Genomic DNA, 17298 nt, shown 5'->3' on the forward strand with positions numbered 1-17298 from the left:
AAAATAATATAAAACAGAGGAACATTATGACAAGGAAAAATGTCCACATTTTATTAAGTAAAAACAAATTTCTAAAAGGAGACTACAATCTCAATTTGTTTAAAATTCTCTATACAAAAAAGTCTCAAATCATTTTTGTATAGAGATATTAAGAGTTATCTAATATTAAGAGTTATCTAGGTGGTAAAATTATCATGATTATCTTCTTTTGATTAGTCAGTATTTTCTAAACTTTCTACAATGTACATATTTTTATATTATTTTAAAAACTTTAAAAAATTCCTATTTCTGAGACCCTTTTGTACTAAAGAAAAAATTTTTATGTGTTATAAAAAAATAGTTGTTTTAAATCTCAATCCTCCTAAAATACAAAAACATTAGAATCTGCAAATGCTAGGATGGCCAAATCTAATAGTGGGATAGTGGGAGAGGAGACTAGTTCATTTAGCATTGCTTGTTAATAGTTGGCTCAAGAAGCTAACAGAATCATTTTGTTAAACATTAAGAAGAATGAATTCGTGCAAAAAGTTATGTAAGTCAGGTTTCTCTGTAGGAAACTGAATGATATTTTATGACCAGCAAAGGGGATATTCACATAATATATATTTTGTTATTGTTTACCGATTGCTAAATCTCTTCAATTGTTATGCACAGACATCATACTCATTCAAGCTATAATAATCCTACACTTCCAAAAAAAACATTTTGTTTGTTACATATTTGAGAATTTTCTGACAACAATTGGAGAGATGTCTTTGCTTAACTGATTGTATTCGGCACTTGCTGGAAGCCTCCGCCGTCAGGGTACAATACCTTGTTTTTTGGTACATTTAATAAAGAGTGACAAATCAACTTGTTATTGTTCACTTTTTAGATAAACTATTTGTTAATTCTGATTAATAGTTCAGATCTGAAGATGGCTCCATTAATTCTTATTAATATCAGGTCTGAAGATGGCTCCAAACTGCTGCCCTCTCCCTCCAATATATTTAATCCTTCCACTATTAAGATGACATTTTTATAACCATGCGAAATATAAGTCTGGAACTAGCTGGAAGCCTTATGTATTAAAACTTTGCTCTGTCATTTTGAATTGGTATACTACCCGTGCTAGTTTCTTCAGTTACTTTGACTTATTTCAAGGTAAATTTATCTAAGACATTTTGCTTTAACACACTAGGCAGCCACCTCTCATTATTACAGGTTAAGTAGTCCTTATCTGAAATGCTTGGAACCAGAAGTATTTCAGATTTCAGATTTTCAAATGCTCAACTTGTAATACCCTTCGCGTTGGTTTTTCTTCTGTCATGTTCTTATTCCTTTTAAAGCATTCCTCTATGGTTTTTTAAAACTACAAATCAAATCTTATAATTTCTCTTGCTTAATCCCTTGTTTTTAGGATAAAATCCAAAACCCTTAATGTGGCTTAAAAGGCAATGCACAACTACTTTTCCAGCTTTATCTTATGCCACCTCTCCCCTCACTCTCCAGCCACTCTGACATTTCAGGTCAAACCCATACACCCTCCCATTTCAGGTCTTTGCACGTGTGGCTTGCTTTCCCAAAATTGTTCTTCTGTCTATCACAGAGTTCAGTTAATGCTTTAATTCATCTGCAATTCATCTTTAAGATTTGAGCTGAAATGCCACTTTGTCAGGGAAGTCTGCCTTGACCATCCTCATTAGATCAGTTGGCTCTGGTTTATGCTTTTACAACAGCTCCCTATTCTCCTATTTTTATTAACTTATAATTATACACTTGTGTAAATTATGTTAATGGCTAATTTCTGCCGGCAAACTGGAAATCCACGAAGGTAGGGTCTATGTCTGCTTGGCTTATTATTGTAACACCATTCCCTAATTAGCACAAGTTTTGACTTGGTATGTAAACATGGGTGATTTACAGGGGTATGATCAATTTAACTGATAGATGAATGTCTCTTGGCATGATTTTTTCTCTAATTCCTAAGAAGTAAAGGAACTAACATCTTAGAAATTAATAATGACTCAAACCTTAAAACATTATAGAAGTATGAGAACAAATTTACCTTCTCTCTCAAGGTAACAATTGGTTAAAACCTTGGCTCTTATTTGCTGTGGAAATCACTTAACATTTTTGAATCTAAATTTCTTCATATGTAAAACATAGACTAACATTAGTCCTGCCCACCTCATACAATTATTGCAAGGATCAAATAAGGCATGAGAAAGAGTGATAAACTATAAAACCCTAAACAAATAATTTATATAGTTATTACTGAGTAAATGAAGCACTAGAGAGGTACATAATGGGGAAAACTAAAATTTAAGCATTATACTTTTTTTTGTTATATGAATGTTAATACAGACAAGATAGAAAGTCCAGAATTAAAATGTTTAGAGGTAAGCCTGAATCAAATAACATCTGAGTTTCCTAAGGTTTGCTACTACATAGCATTCTTTTTCTAGAGAAGAAAGGGTAAAAGACAATTTACTTCTTTCCTTTTTTCTTGACAAACACTTTCTAATGTTAGAGAAATATGCTGAAAAACCAAATAAATCCTATCCAGCTAAAGTTCTGGATAATGATAACAATAATGAGGAGATGACAGCAGCTAATATTTACTGAATTATGTACAGGGAACTGCTCTAACTGCTTTATACATGTATAAATAATCACATAATTCTCTTAATAATTTTATCAGGTAGTTGCCATTACTGTCATCTTTATTTTGTGATAGCGAAATGAGGCACAAAAAGGTTAGATAAACTTGTCCAAGATTACACACCAAGTAAGTGGCAGAACAGGGATTTAAACTCAGGCAGGCTGGCTCCAGAATCCACATTGGTCTCTTTTCTTTTCTTTTTTTCTTTTCTGAGAAAGGGTCTCACTATTACCCAGGATGGAGTGCAGTGGCAACAACATAGCTCACTACAGCCTCGAATTTCTAGGCTCCAGCGATCCTCCTGCCTCAGCCTGCCAAGTAACTGGGACTACAGGCATGAGCCACCACACCTGGCTGACATTGGTGTCTTTTTGATTCACTACTTTAAACTTTGCTTTCAGTTAAGTTTTTATTTCTCAAGTTCTCCACAAAATACTGTTCATGAAGTTAAATGTTCATCTTGAGTACAAAAGAAAATCATTTTCTCAGAAAAAAACTGAGTAGAAATGCAGCAAATGAAGACTTTAAGATTTTAATATAATAGACTTAAGATTAATTATATCCCTTTTCCATTTATAATCTAACTATATTCTGACTTCAGAAGATATGGTCAAAATAAAAATCCTTTGGTTGTTTACACTGACCAGGATATGATCCACTCGGTCTCTTTTCTTTCTTCCAAATTTCATCATTTTCTGCCAATCTGTTTTGTGGCTTGCCTCCTTTTTAAGACTGAACAATTTGAGTACTTCAGTTGTGATGAAATTCTGTGGAAATAAGATGAATAAATGAAACAAACAACAAAGTTCCTGAGATTTATGTGTTTATAATGCAATAAACAGATTTATGCTCAGAATATAATAAAGCATCACACAAATTTCTTCCACTTATGGTTCCACTTAGCAATTTGAAGGGAAAAGCATTCCAAATGCTCAAGACTTTATTCACTTAAAGAATTTTTGTGTTTATACAATATATAAAAATAAAACCCATTGATGAATCTGTAAAGAAAAATCACTTTAGAGTTCCCTTTACCCAAGAACCTCCATTAGCTAACTTTAACCTGACAAAACTAGTAAAGAAAACACAAAATCAATCTCTGAATCTGAAAAATCCCAAGAAACTTTTGAAAACAATGCCATGTGAGAAAAGTACAAGGCTTTGTCAAGTTTAGTTTGAAGTACCAAGATTCAAATATGTTAAATTAAAAAAACCATTAACCTACACTTCAGTGTGAGAAGCATGATAATTTTACTGTTAACAAGATTTGCACTATCACCCTTAGAAAAACTTTTACAAAATGCTATTTCAATGTTGAAATTCATGGGCAGCATGTATTGTATGTTATATTGATGCTTGCAGTTTGATGACTGATGGTATATACTATGTATCTTGTCTAATTTCAACTTATTTGTTCTTTGTATTAACAAATAACTTGTTTTATTACTTTTTATGGTTGTTTGATTAAAAAAACAATGTTCTTCATGGGGGAAGAGACACATTTATGAGTCAGAATCATCTGAGAAGTTTCTCAAAGTACCAACATACTCTCGAACTTCACCACTCCCTGCCCACACACAGACACACATAGACCCACTCAAGGATTTATCAACTATGGAAAGGTAGAAGGAATGGAATACACAAGTGTGTTCTGAAAAAGCTACTTACTTTAATCTAAGCCAGGGGATGGCAAACTTTTTCTGTAAAGAGTCAAATTATAAATATTTTAGAGGCTTTGTGGGCCATGTGGTCTCTGTCAACTGTTTAACTCCACTACTGTAGCAGGAAAGCCACCACAGATAATACGTAAACAAATGAGTGTGGCTGTGGTCCAACAAAATTTTATTTATAAAAACAGGCAGTGGGCTGGATTTGGCCCGTGGGCCATAGTCTGCTGATCCCTGAGGTAAGCATACATTACATCTCATAACTATCTGTCGGTGTTCTGTCAGTATAAGATATTTTTAAAGGCTTTTGTGATCAAATAAGTTTGGAAAACACAATTTTAAAGCCTTGCTACTCAGAGCAGTCCTGAGACCAGCAGCATTAGCATCACCTGACAGCTTGTTCGAAATGTAGAATGTCAGTTCCTACTCCAGACCTACTAAATGAGAACCTCCATTTAAACAAGACCCCCATTCACATTCATATTAAAGTTTGAGAATCACTGATTTGGAAATACAACCTTTGCTTAATTAAAGAAACCTGTGACTAGGCAGAACAGATTGCCACCAGTGTGACTTTGAAGTTTCAGTCCTTATAGCTTCTGGACAAAGTTTTCTCAGATAACAAAATAAATATTTTAATATATCATATTATTGTCCTACATATTTCAAAAACAAATTACCAACTTGAAACCTCCAAAATCAAAGATGGAAAGATAATACCTATGTGTCCAGAACTGGCATGCTGAAAAGACATACATATGACATGTTTTCATATGTACTTTTAGAACATTATATCTACCTCTAAATTCCAAAAAAAAAAAAATTCACCTAAAATTCCTATGAGTTTCCATAATTTATTTCTCGGGGTATTTCTTAATTTTTCTTTAATACTATAAATTATGCATAATACAGGAAATGACTAGTAAAAGTCATATTTTTTTTCCCCACAAACTTGAGGATTCAGGGTGCCCTTTCACTCCCATCCCTCCATTGTTTTCATGGATTCAGTGAATCAACAAATATTTATTGAACACCCACTACAGGACAGGTCCTGAGAACATAAAGATGAGCAATACAGAAGAGTACCTGCTTTTACAACATTTATAGATCGCTGCAAATGAACACAAAGTTCAAAAAGTCAAAAAAGAAGATACTATGCAGCTTGCAGCTTACCTTGATTTCATCAAGGTTATTTGGATTTTTCACTCGTCGGAAATAACTAGAGTTGATTCTACATGGCTTCATCCACACAGGTTGATTTAAGTTGGGATCCTCAGCAAAGAGTTCCTCAAAAATCTCTTTTGTTAAATCAAAAACAGCCTTGATAGAGAAAAACAAAACAAAATGGCTAAGAATCTAAATTTCAGACAATGAGAGAAAAGTTTAAAAATTAAAATTATCCTTCCATGTTACATACCTGTTTGTAGACCCTTTTACTAGTGCTTTCTAGATCTAGACATTTATTGGCACAGCCAAGCAGTTTTGCAGGAATACTGATGCTTTGAAGATCATGGCCTAATTCTTGCCATTTCCAAAGTTCTTCTGCTGCATTATGTACAAGAAGCTCTACTTCCTCTGCAGTGTGTGGGACTGCCAATAATGTTTCACAAGGCTGTTGGGATACTCTTTTAGGTTCAGCCATTAGAGGTAAAATTGTTTCTTCTGCCTTATTTTTTTGGATCTTGTGAGAAGAGCTCAAACCAAAGTCTTCATCAAACCAGTCTTGATCATCTCCTAATGCGCTTAGGAACTCCCGGCTGAGCTCAAGTTCAGCAAGTCTCTTAGCAAGCTCTTCTTGCCCACTGGCACCAAATACTGGGCTCTCCTATAAAAATGGAACCATTCCAATAGAGAATCATTCAGTGATCTCAGATCACTTAACATGTTTTTCTTTTAAACACAAAGTAAATGTATTATTTATATATTTAATATTTCTCTATAAATAAGCAAAATAAAACAATATGGTGGCTACTAACAAACAATTTAAGAAAAAAAATTATCTTGTCCCCACAATTCTGCTTATATAAGCCTTATAACTGAATTTTTATAAAGTGTTTACTGATTAGGTTTTTTTTTTTTCCTTTTTGTATTATCATTATTCTGTTTCTAAAGGACTGTCTTTGGGATACAGAAATGGGATATGAAATTTCTCACCTTTGGTGATTATCTGGCTCAAGTTACTCAAAACCATTACTTTTTGCTCAGTTGTCCATGGGCCACCTAAACAAGTTGAAGGTCTAAGTATATGTCATAATGGATATATTTCAGTTTTACCAGAATCAGCATCACAACTGGGAATCTCTGCAGGGCAACCATGACTGAGTACGTATGTGAACAAACAATTTCATAGGCAAGAAAAAACTGGGTGTGAACCTCTGGAAAGCTCCTTGGAATAAATTTGTCCAATGCATCTGGAAGGGAGTCTAATCTGTAGACAGCATGCAAGGGTTGTCAACCCAGCAGTTTAAATGGATGTTTCAGTTCCCATAAACCTGCCAGTGTTTATGACAACTCTATCATGACTACTCATGACACAATAGAGGACAATTACACTTCAGACAGAAAAACAGCTACAAGGCCTTTAAAAGCTAGTATTAATGATCTTTATCTAATAAATAACATGTCAAGAAAACAAACCTATCAGGAGCCACAGAATGAAAATGTACTACACAGGCAAGGTAAATTGACACTTTTTCTAGACAAAATACTTACAGGTCTGGGACACATATCAGGAGAGGAAATCTCTTCTTTTTCATCTTCCGATTCAGACCTTAAGAAGCAACTTGGAACACTTGGTGATTGTTCCTCAAGATTTTGGGGTGGTACTTTCTTTTGGTCATCATCAAGAAGCTCCTGGTTGCTAAGCTGGATTTTCTCATTCCTAGCTTTTCTTATTTGTTGTAGCTGATTGACTGTGTCCTTCACAAAGACTTTCAGTAAACTGTCTGTCAGTAAGCTGACTGTTTCCAGCTGTTGCTTTGACTTTTTTTCCTCATTAAGTGATGACCTCTGCTGGGCTTCCAGTTGTTTTTTTTCTCTTGATAAAAGGTCCAGAAGTGGGGTAGAAAGCTTCTCTGAAACTTCAGAATATAGGTTCTCTTCCTTTTCTGTAAATTGCTGTTGCTTCTTCAATTCTTCGGAAAAGGTATTGTCTAAAGTATTGTCTTCTGAAGGAATGGAAACTTTTTCTGTGGCATCAGAAACAAAGTCTTTGTTTTCCTTTGAAGAAATCAGTGAATTCACTGAAGACTGCTGGTGGACATGGGCTTCAAGTACCCCAGAAATGTCCGGTATGTTGTCTTTTTCTATTTTAAGGCTTCTATCTCTATCAACTGAGGCTTCTATATTGTGCATACTAGGTAGAGATTTTTCATAAAAATATCCAATTGCATCTTTTTCTCTATCTTTTGTACCCTCTGTATCCTTTTGCTCTTGATTATAGCATTGATATTGTTCATCTGAATAACAATCTTCATCTTCATTTATGTCTGTACAGTCATCAAAGTTTTCTGGAATGTGAGATATTTTTTGAGGAGGGGCAAAAATGCCATGCTTTTCTTTGCACTCAAAATATACAATGCCATCATATGTTCCATTATTATTTCCTTCAGGTTTATCCAACTCTACTCCAGCCCAAAATCCTTTAGCAAAACTAGTTTCACCTTTGAATCGAAGAGTTCCTGGCTGAACATTGCCAATCAACACCCTATCACCAATGTGGAAATCAAGTAACTCATCAGCAGCACAAACTGATGGCAAGGAAAGGGATTCGGTAACTCCCTGTCCATGCTTCACATCACTGCGCTCCTTGCTTTTCATAAGCTCTGTAGGGGACTTGAGTTCTAACAGCCTTTCAGAGTGGACATTGCTACGAATGGAAAGGCTTTTCTCGCTTAGGCACTCACTGATTTCATCATCACTACCAAAGCTAGTGGCTCTACTTCTAGAGCTCTTCGTTGGCTGTGACTTATGTCTGCAAGACTGAGAGTCTTTCCTGAGTGACAACAAAGATGACACCTCAAAATCATCTTTGTCCAGTTCAGCTGAAATTTCTTTCTTGAATGAAGACACTTCAAAATCTTCAGAGTATGATTCTTTAGAAACAAAAAGATGTTTTGACCAAGACAAGTCCCCTTCCTTTTTGTTCTTTTGTTCGTCAATGTCTTTTCCTAATTGGATGTTTGGACTATGATCCATATCTTGATCTGACAGTCTCTCTTTCAACATTTCCTCTTTTTTATGAAGGTTTTCAATGGTTAATCTAACTAAGTCTTTCTGAACATTTACAGAATCTAAGGGAAGATCTTTCTTTGAAAGAATTTCAGATGAATCTCCCTGTTCCAGGTCTAGTTTCAGTAAGACATCAGATTTCCTTTGTTTGGAACAAGCATCTTTAATCTCACTCTCCTCTAATTTTGTACTTTCTACTTCTTGTATTTCTGATTTTTTACTAGATTCTTCAACCTTGGCTTCAGAAACCTCAAGAATTCTAGCAGGGACATTTAATTCTTTGAGAAGAGGTAATGAAGGTATATTTTCTAGAGAATCTCCAGATTCTGCCCCAGTTTTCCTTGATGCTCTGACAATTGGAGATGGAATCTGAAAATCTTCAGTTCGACTATCCCATTCAATCACTTTCTTTGCATATGCAGGTAAAGATCTTTCTGATACTGACTTCTCAGAACCTGACAATGAAGCATCTTAAAGAAAAAAAAAATCACCACATCAAAATTATTTAATCACAATCTTTCAGTTTTGAGGACCCAAGTTTAAATAAAAGCCAAATTTTAGTGAAGAAAAACTCTGGTCTATAAATATAACCTGTTTTGGTTACCATATACGGTAATTCTTTCTTTTAAGAGACTGTATTGTAGTAACAATAAACAGAACATTTAAAATTATTGAAAAATTTAAAGTTTGGAATAATTTCTCAAGTGTTAACTATAAAGTGAAGAAAAATGGATCTAAGTTTATGGAGCCATTGCTTTGCATGATCATTCTCAAATCATGCAAAAACAGGATTATATGATAGTACATACATTCCTCAAAGAGAAAACCAAGGAGGGAGGAACAAATATACTTCTACAACATACTTCTGAAAGAATGAATTTTCCTGGGACCTTCAACTAAGCTCTTGAATGTAAAAAGAAAAAAAAAAAAAAAAGGAAAAAGATCAACTGTTTCTGCAAATATAGCACTTTAAGAACTAAATTTGCAAAATGAGAAGAAAGCAAACATGATATAATGAGCTAACAAACCAAGAATTAAAAGTTTTAAATCCAAATCTCCATTTTGTCACTGACGCCAGGGAGGTCTTCTCACGCCCCAGCAGTTTCATTTCCTCATTGAATTATATTTTACTTTCAATAATTCTTACCTTTGGTTAAACTGAAAAAAAAAAAGTATATAACCATTTACCCCGAGTAATAATATAGGCTATTATCATACATAATCAGATATGAAATCTGATTAAGGGGGAATTTATAGATGCTGATGATATACTCAGCCATTTAATCTTCATGCTTTGGTTTTTGTCATAAAATTTGGGACAATTAAAAACTGATTCAACATAACTTATGCATAACCAAAAAATCATTTTAAAATATAAAAGTAACTTAAAAATATTAAATAATATATTTTAAAAATTTCCTTTTTAATAAAAAAGCTGTAGAGGTAGAATTTTGTAGGCCTTTGTACAAATCCTTTAGACTACGTAGATACAACTTAATTATTTTTTCTAGTTACATACCAACATATTCAGCAATAGACTCCAGGGATCCTCTGGAACGTTCTGACTCTGCTAGTGATTTCCAATTCTTTGCTGTTTCAGATCTAAAGTGAAAAAAATTAATGAGCAGAAATAAACATATCACTATTAATATAATAACTGGTAACAAAAAGCGGATATTCTTAGACAACTACTACTTTTCCACGGGAGGTATTTCAACCTTTGCCACCTTCATCAAGCCTACTGTTAGCCCTCGTCACTCTCAGTGGATGGTGTTGCCTCCTTTAATGAAAAAAAAAAGAGGCCATCTGGCATGAACTTTCTTTTTTTTTTTTTGAGACAGAGTCTCACTCTGTTGCCTGGGCTAGAGTGCCGTGGCATCAGCCTAGCTCACAGCAACCTCACACTCCTGGGCTCAAGGGATCCTCCTGCTTCAGCCTCCTGAGTAGCTGGGACTACAGGCATGCGCCACAATGTCCGCTTAATTTTGAACTTTCTCCTTACCTTCAGTCTTTCTACCCACAAATTTATCTACCTTCACAACCATCCCAACTGCCTTTCTTCCTGTCTGCAGGGAGGAAAAGGTGTCTCTCTCACTTGTGCAAAGCTAATTGTTCTACCTTCCCAACAGGGAGATAAAAAAGGAAAAGAAAAGAAAGCTAATTGCCAAACCTCCTTCTACCCAGATCCTATACATTTCCATAGCCTCATGGATGGTACACTCCTCATTATCCATTCTTTTTCCTATAATCTTTAGCCTTCCATCTAAAGATCTCCCCCCACCCACAGCATATCTGTATGTCTCAAGCCTCAAATCACATGCTCTCTTTTCCCCTCAATTCCTCATTCCTCCACCCCATGCTGTTGTCCTCTCTTATTCTTTATAGTTAACAGAAAAGGATACATTCACTGTCTTTATTTTCTTGACTCTGCCTCATTTGTTAAGTCATGATATTTGGCTTCCACTTCCTACCTTACCATAATGCCCTTAAAATGTTGCTATTTTATCATATTTAGTACATGGTTCCCATTTATTCTGAGTGCATACCTTCTCTGGGTGATGTTTATGGCCTCAACCACTAATATATGTTGATCATCTCCCTGTTTCTAACCCTGAAAATTTTCCTGGATAACTCCATTTAGATAAACTATAGACATCTCAAAATTAACATTTAAAACCAAAGTCATTAACTTCCCACAAAAAACCACCCACTTTTCCATTTAGGTTAATGAAAACTTGACCCAATCTACTACTTAACAGAAACCTGGGAGTCATCCTACTCTGACCTCCTTCCCCATCTAGCACTTTAACTAGTCAAGTCCACTTCTTAAATATTCCTAAACTATATCTCCTATTTTCTATTCTTACTACTGCTGTTTATTTGAGACCTGGCTTAGACTACTTTTCTTCCTGCTTCTGAGCTTACTCTTTCCTATTTTTCCTCCATGTTGTGGTCAGGAAGATCTCTGTAAACACAAATCTGACTGGGTCACTCTCTGGTTAAATCCTTCAGCAGCTTAACTGAAAAAAACTATAAAGCCATCCAATAGTGTATTATGTGGGAATTAAAATAAAATTTACAGTTTATTTGTATAATGGAAAAATGTATATATAAAAAATACACACAAAATCAAAGCATAAACAGTCCCGGAAGGAAATATATCTATTGTTGATATTTGCTATTTTGGGATAGTTGGTATGACATGATTTAAACTTTTTTCTTTCTATTGCTTCCCTAGATATAATAATAACACTAATAGCAGCTAATCTACAATGCTTACTGTGTGCTAGGCCCTGTTCTAAGTTAAGTCTTTTAACCCTCATAACAAGTATATTAATCAGATATTATTATTATTATCCCTGTTTAATAGAGATATAAATCCCTGTTAAAAAACTGAAACACGGAGAGATTAAATAACTTGCCCAAAGTTACAGAGCTAGCTGGAACTGGTGCCAGGATTCAAATTTAGGTAATGTTAAATTAATTGTATTGCTTTTATAGCAAAAAAAAAAAAAATACTAAAATGCTTTTTTGAAAAACCTTCAAAGGCTCCACATCTTCTAAAAGGTAAAACAGGAAGTACTAAGAATTAGTGAGTACAAGGTTTTCACAATTTGGCTTTTATTTTTCCAGTCTCTTCTGCTAACTCCAGCAACATGCTAGTATGGTCAGCTTCTATGATATACCAATCTCTTTTTTGCTTTTAGTCATTCATGAATGCCCCTTCTTTCTGAAATGCTCCCTATTTCTCAGTTGTACTGATTTGCCCAGCCCTTATTCACTGTTCAAAATTTAGTTTAAGTATTATAACCTGACTTTTCAATATACTATATTATATATTCTAATTGCTACTTCTATATTCTTCTATCTTCTATATTTGCTTATTGGCTGCATAATATTCTATTGTTTGAATAGAACCATAATCTACTAAGCTATTCACCCATTTCTGGACATAAAAATTGCTTCCAATGTTTTATGAATATAAAGACTGTTATGATAAACATATTTATGCAAACAGAGATTTTTGGTACTCCATATTTTCTCAAGCTCGATTTTTGGAAGTGGGATTACTGGGTCAAAGGTTACAGATTGTTTTTCAAAAGGTGTACACCAACTTATGATGCTATTACTAGCAATGTTAGAAAGTACTATTTTCATTGTATCCACCAGCAGACTTCAGGATTAAAAATATATTTTTAAATCTGTACATTATAAATTTAATTTATATTTGTAATACATAACACTTTAGTGAAAACAAACATATAAATTCACAGTTGTTTAAAAGATAACTTCTACTAAAAATATTTCCCTATTCTTTCTTCAAACAAGGCAGACTACAGATAAGTTACCAAAATTTCTACCTGTGTAGTGGAAGGGGCTTGATCTTGGGTTTTTCAGAAGCTGAAGAGAATGTCTTAATCTGAGGCTTAGCTGTTAGTGATGTTTCCAAATCTTGGTTAAGCTCGGCTTCAGTTTTCTTAATGAATTTATCATATGACTAAGTTCAGAAAAATGAGAGGAGTCACTAGGCAGAATTTTTTAAAACCATTTTAAATTATAAAATATTTTATGGTGAAATACTCAAACAGTAAAGAAGCTGTAATATAAAAATCTCCCTCCCTGCTTCCCAGTAAACAGTTACTTGTATATCCTTCTCAAAATAGTCTCTAGATAAGCAAGACGTATAATTGTAATCTTAATTATCAATTAAAAAATGACAACCTCGATCTACAGATGTTTAATACTCTGAAGCAATAATAATTCCTATCCCAGCACATTAAAAAACTTAACTGATTAAACTGTTATTCTCTAAAGGATGTGCTATTACTTTCACGGTAGTTTTAAGAAGTTTATCAGCAGAAATGGGATGAAATCAGAATTTTTAAAAAAAGAAAACAAAAAGAGACAAGCGAAAAAAAAAGTTGTTTAGCCATTCTGCTCTGAGCTTCAATGACAGTAAACTTCTTAAGTGATAAGTACTTAGCGATACAAATGGAAGGGATACAAAACCCCCCACTTTTACAACTCTCACTATTTGAGACCATCGCTGTTTTATTTAACATGTATGTCCAGTACCTATTCACAATGTCTGTCCCAAAGTAGGCTATCAAGGTATATATTTACAGAATGAATAAATGGATGGGTGAATAATTGTCAGCTGCTACAGATCCCTTAAATCTAGGCTCAAATTCCTACTTTCATAACTCACATCATCCATTTTACCTTAATCTGAATTCTCAATGTTTAGATAAAGTAACTCCTGGTACTAAATATATATTGCAGCTAGTCAGTCTAGCTGACTAGGTACATATGAGGACTGCAACTATTTATATCTCAAAACTTTCTTTTGTCTTTATTTAAGCCATTTAACATGGGATCAGATGGATCCCATGGCACTTCTTTAAAGATCTCCTTTCAGACTGACAAAGCAGTTAAGGGGTATTTTTGAGCAATGCTATTAACTTCAACAGCACTTTACTTCTCTACTTATACTCTGCAGTAATACTCTACTTTAATAGCTCCTCATTACTTGATCTATAGGATGAAGTCAAAACACATCAGTTTGATTTCTAAGGTCCTGAATATGACCTTTATTTTTAAATTTTGTTTCCCACTACTTTTCAACGTGTACTCCCCAGTATGGTCATTATATCTTAATCACTATCCCTACTTCTAAACATCTGAGAAACTCACAATCTCTGGTACACCTCTATAATATTTATCTGTTTAAATGTTTATTTTCCCCAAATCTGTTAACAGGCTTATTTTCTGTGTGCCCATACAATGGTATGGGCACAGAATTTGGAAATTAGAACTAGATTAAAATTCTAGCTTTACCACTTTTCAGTTATATACCCCTAGATAAATCATTAATCCACTGACACTCAGTTTCCTTATCTGTAAAACAGGGATAATAACACCCACACTTTGATATTGTGAGAATTAAACAAAAAATATGTGTAATTAGCTGTGTTCCTGGCATATAAGTAGGCATTTGAATATTTCATGATTAAATTAATAAATACAGGAGGAGCATCTGTTTGGTGTTACACAACAAGGACCAATGGGTAGAAATTAAAAGGGTAGAAATTTTGGCTAAATACAACAAAGAACTCTCTAACACTCAGAGCACCTAGGATCTAACAATGAAACCAACTGCCTTGAAAACTTGAAATTTTCTATTACTGGAAGTGTTCAGGCAGAAGCTGAATGACCTTCTCTGGTGATGACACAAGAAAAGATTCTTGTGATAAATAGGAGATTCAGTCCAATTCTACAATGAATGTGGTGTTTTTGGAATACTAAGCTGGCAGAATATGTGTAATAGAGAAGCAGCCAGAGGCAGATCATCTAAGAGATGATGCATACAACAGAGGCAAGAGGTCACAAGGGCCCCAGCTTGGTAGCAGGAGGAATAGAAACGCACAAGCAAGGAACTTTATAAAAGACTCGATGGGAATTGGTGACTGAGTGGAAAGGAGAAAACAGAATAAGGAAGATACCAAAACCAGGTTTTTAGCTTGGGACAGAATCAGGAAGGCTGCTAGAGCTTGGGAGAAGAGTCAAGTTTAGAGTTATCATTTAGGAGCCATCCAAGTAGTACAAAGAGTTCTACTACTATGTTGTGTGGCATGAAACACCATTCTGCTGATGAAAAGAAAGAAAAGAAAAGAAAAAAAAAGAAAAGAAAAGAAGGAAAGGGAAAGGAAAGGAAAGGAAAGGAAAGGAAAGGAAAGGAAAGGAAAGGGGAAAGGAAAGGAGAAAGGAAAGAGGAAAGGAAAAAGGAAAGGAAAAAGGAAAGGAAAAAGGAAAGGAAAGGAAAGGAAAAGAAAAGAAAAGAGAAAAAGCAGTAACAACTCCAAAAGCTAGAATTACTTATTGAATGGTTCAGTTCTCTGCTTAATAGGGCATAGATACCAATCTTTCTTTCATAGGCCTAATCTTTCTTATTTAGAAAACTTATTTTAATACTTTATTTTACTATTTACTTATTAATTAGAGATGGGGTCTCTCTACATTGCCCAGGCTGGAGTACAGTGGCTATTCACAGGCACGATCATAGAACATGATCGAACTTCTGGTCTCAAACTTCTGGGCTCAAGGGATCTTCCTGCCACAGCCTCCTGAGTAGGTGGACTACAGGTGTGTGCCACCACACCCGGCTAATTTTAATATTTATTTTAATATTTGTTATTTTAATATTTAAATATAATATTTAGTTTAATGTTTTAAGCAAGAGTTTGCTTAGATAAACTCACGTTTTTTTTTTTACAAGTTAGGATAAAATGTGGCACCACACTAATAATAAAAAATCCTTATCTATTACCTTATGAACAACATTAAAAACATTTTAGCCTTCACATATACATTACCCTTGATATTAAACCCCTTTCTTCCTATGTCTAACCTCTAATTGTTTGATCAGACTGGCTTCTTGGGCTTTCAGTCTTTCCTTTTGTCTTTTTTTCTGTTCCTTCTTCAACTGGTCCACAACAGATTTTCTTTTCCGCAGCTCATCCTTCAGAGCTCTAATCCTACCTTCAATGTCACTCTGGTCAGATGTAGTTTCTGAAAGAGATACAAAATTCTTTTACTTAATTTCAACTTAAGAATAGTTAACACAGTAACTACTAATGAAAGGCTGTAATGTAATAAAGTCAATCTCATAATTAAAATTAAGAAATTTGAGCTTCTGAAAACAATTTACAATGTAGTCAGCTGTATCCCTACTTTCCCATAAATCCCTCTTTATTGTTTTTCTTGGTTCCTCCTATTTATTTTCACTTTTTTTTTTTTGAGGCATGATCTGGCTCTGTTGCCTAGGCTAGAGTGCAACGGCGTCATCACAGCTCACTGCAACTTCAAACTCCTGGGCTCAAGTGATCCTCCTGCCTCAGCTTCACAAGTAGCTAAGACTAGAGGCAGAAGCTCCCATGCCTGGCTAATTTTTCTATTTTTTTTTTTTGGTAGCAATGGGGTCTGCCTATGTTGCTCAGACTGGTCTTGAACTCCTGGCCTCAAGCAATCCTCCCACTGTGGCCTCCCAAAATGTTTGTATTTCTCACTGCACCTGGCCTAACACTCTTATAAAATGAAGTAATAACAAATTTCTAGACCTGGTATGAAGAATAAATAAGATAAAGTATGCAAAGCATGTGGCACAGTGCCTAGAAAATATACATATCAACTTAAATGTCCATCAATGGATGAAGAAAATGTGGTATATATACACAAAGGAATATTATTCAGCCCTAAAAAAGAAGGAAATATTGTCATTTGCAACAATATGGATGAACGTGGAGGGCATCATGTTAAGTGAAATAAGCCAGGCACAAAAAGACAAATGATCTCATATGTGGAACCTTAAAAAGTTGACCTCGTAGAAGCAGAAGAGTAGAATGGTGGTTATCAGGGGGCCTGGGAGTCAGGAGTTTGGGGAATTGTTGAAACGATACAAAATTTCAGTTAGATAGGAGGAATAAGTTCAAGAGATCTATTGTACCACAAGGTGACTACAGTTAATAACAATGTACTGTATTCTTGAAAATTGCTAAGAGAGTAGATTTTAAGTGTCCTCACCACAAATAATAACAACTGTGTGAGGTAATTAGCTAGATTTAGCCATTCCACAGTGTATACATTTTTCAAAACATGTTACACGTGACAAATATATAAAATTATTGTCAAAAAATAATTTTTAAAAATAATTTTTAAATGGTGGTAGGAATATTAACACAAAACAAACATTTTTATGTA

General features: G+C 34.4%; 1 protein-coding gene across 4 annotated transcripts in view; it reads right to left on the reverse strand.

The window, feature by feature from the left end:
* The window catches only part of CEP350 (centrosomal protein 350), a 167309-nt gene that overhangs the window by 15665 nt on the left and 134346 nt on the right, over window positions 1-17298 (reverse strand). For all 4 annotated transcript variants that reach the window (XR_006734080.1, XM_045547232.1, XM_045547234.1 and 1 more), the window contains 7 exons: window positions 15950-16110; window positions 12903-13039; window positions 10061-10143; window positions 7024-9011; window positions 5729-6136; window positions 5485-5631; window positions 3289-3411 (listed from right to left, as the gene is read on the reverse strand). Coding sequence is in view for 3 of the 4 variants with exons in the window: in XM_045547232.1 (XP_045403188.1) it covers window positions 3289-3411; window positions 5485-5631; window positions 5729-6136; window positions 7024-9011; window positions 10061-10143; window positions 12903-13039; window positions 15950-16110 (3047 nt within the window). In the remaining variant the exon portion in view is untranslated. The remainder of the gene's footprint in view (window positions 1-3288; window positions 3412-5484; window positions 5632-5728; window positions 6137-7023; window positions 9012-10060; window positions 10144-12902; window positions 13040-15949; window positions 16111-17298) is intronic.

Source organism: Lemur catta, chromosome 3 (genome assembly GCF_020740605.2).
Source record: "Lemur catta isolate mLemCat1 chromosome 3, mLemCat1.pri, whole genome shotgun sequence".
NCBI classification, from domain to species: Eukaryota; Metazoa; Chordata; class Mammalia; order Primates; family Lemuridae; genus Lemur; species Lemur catta.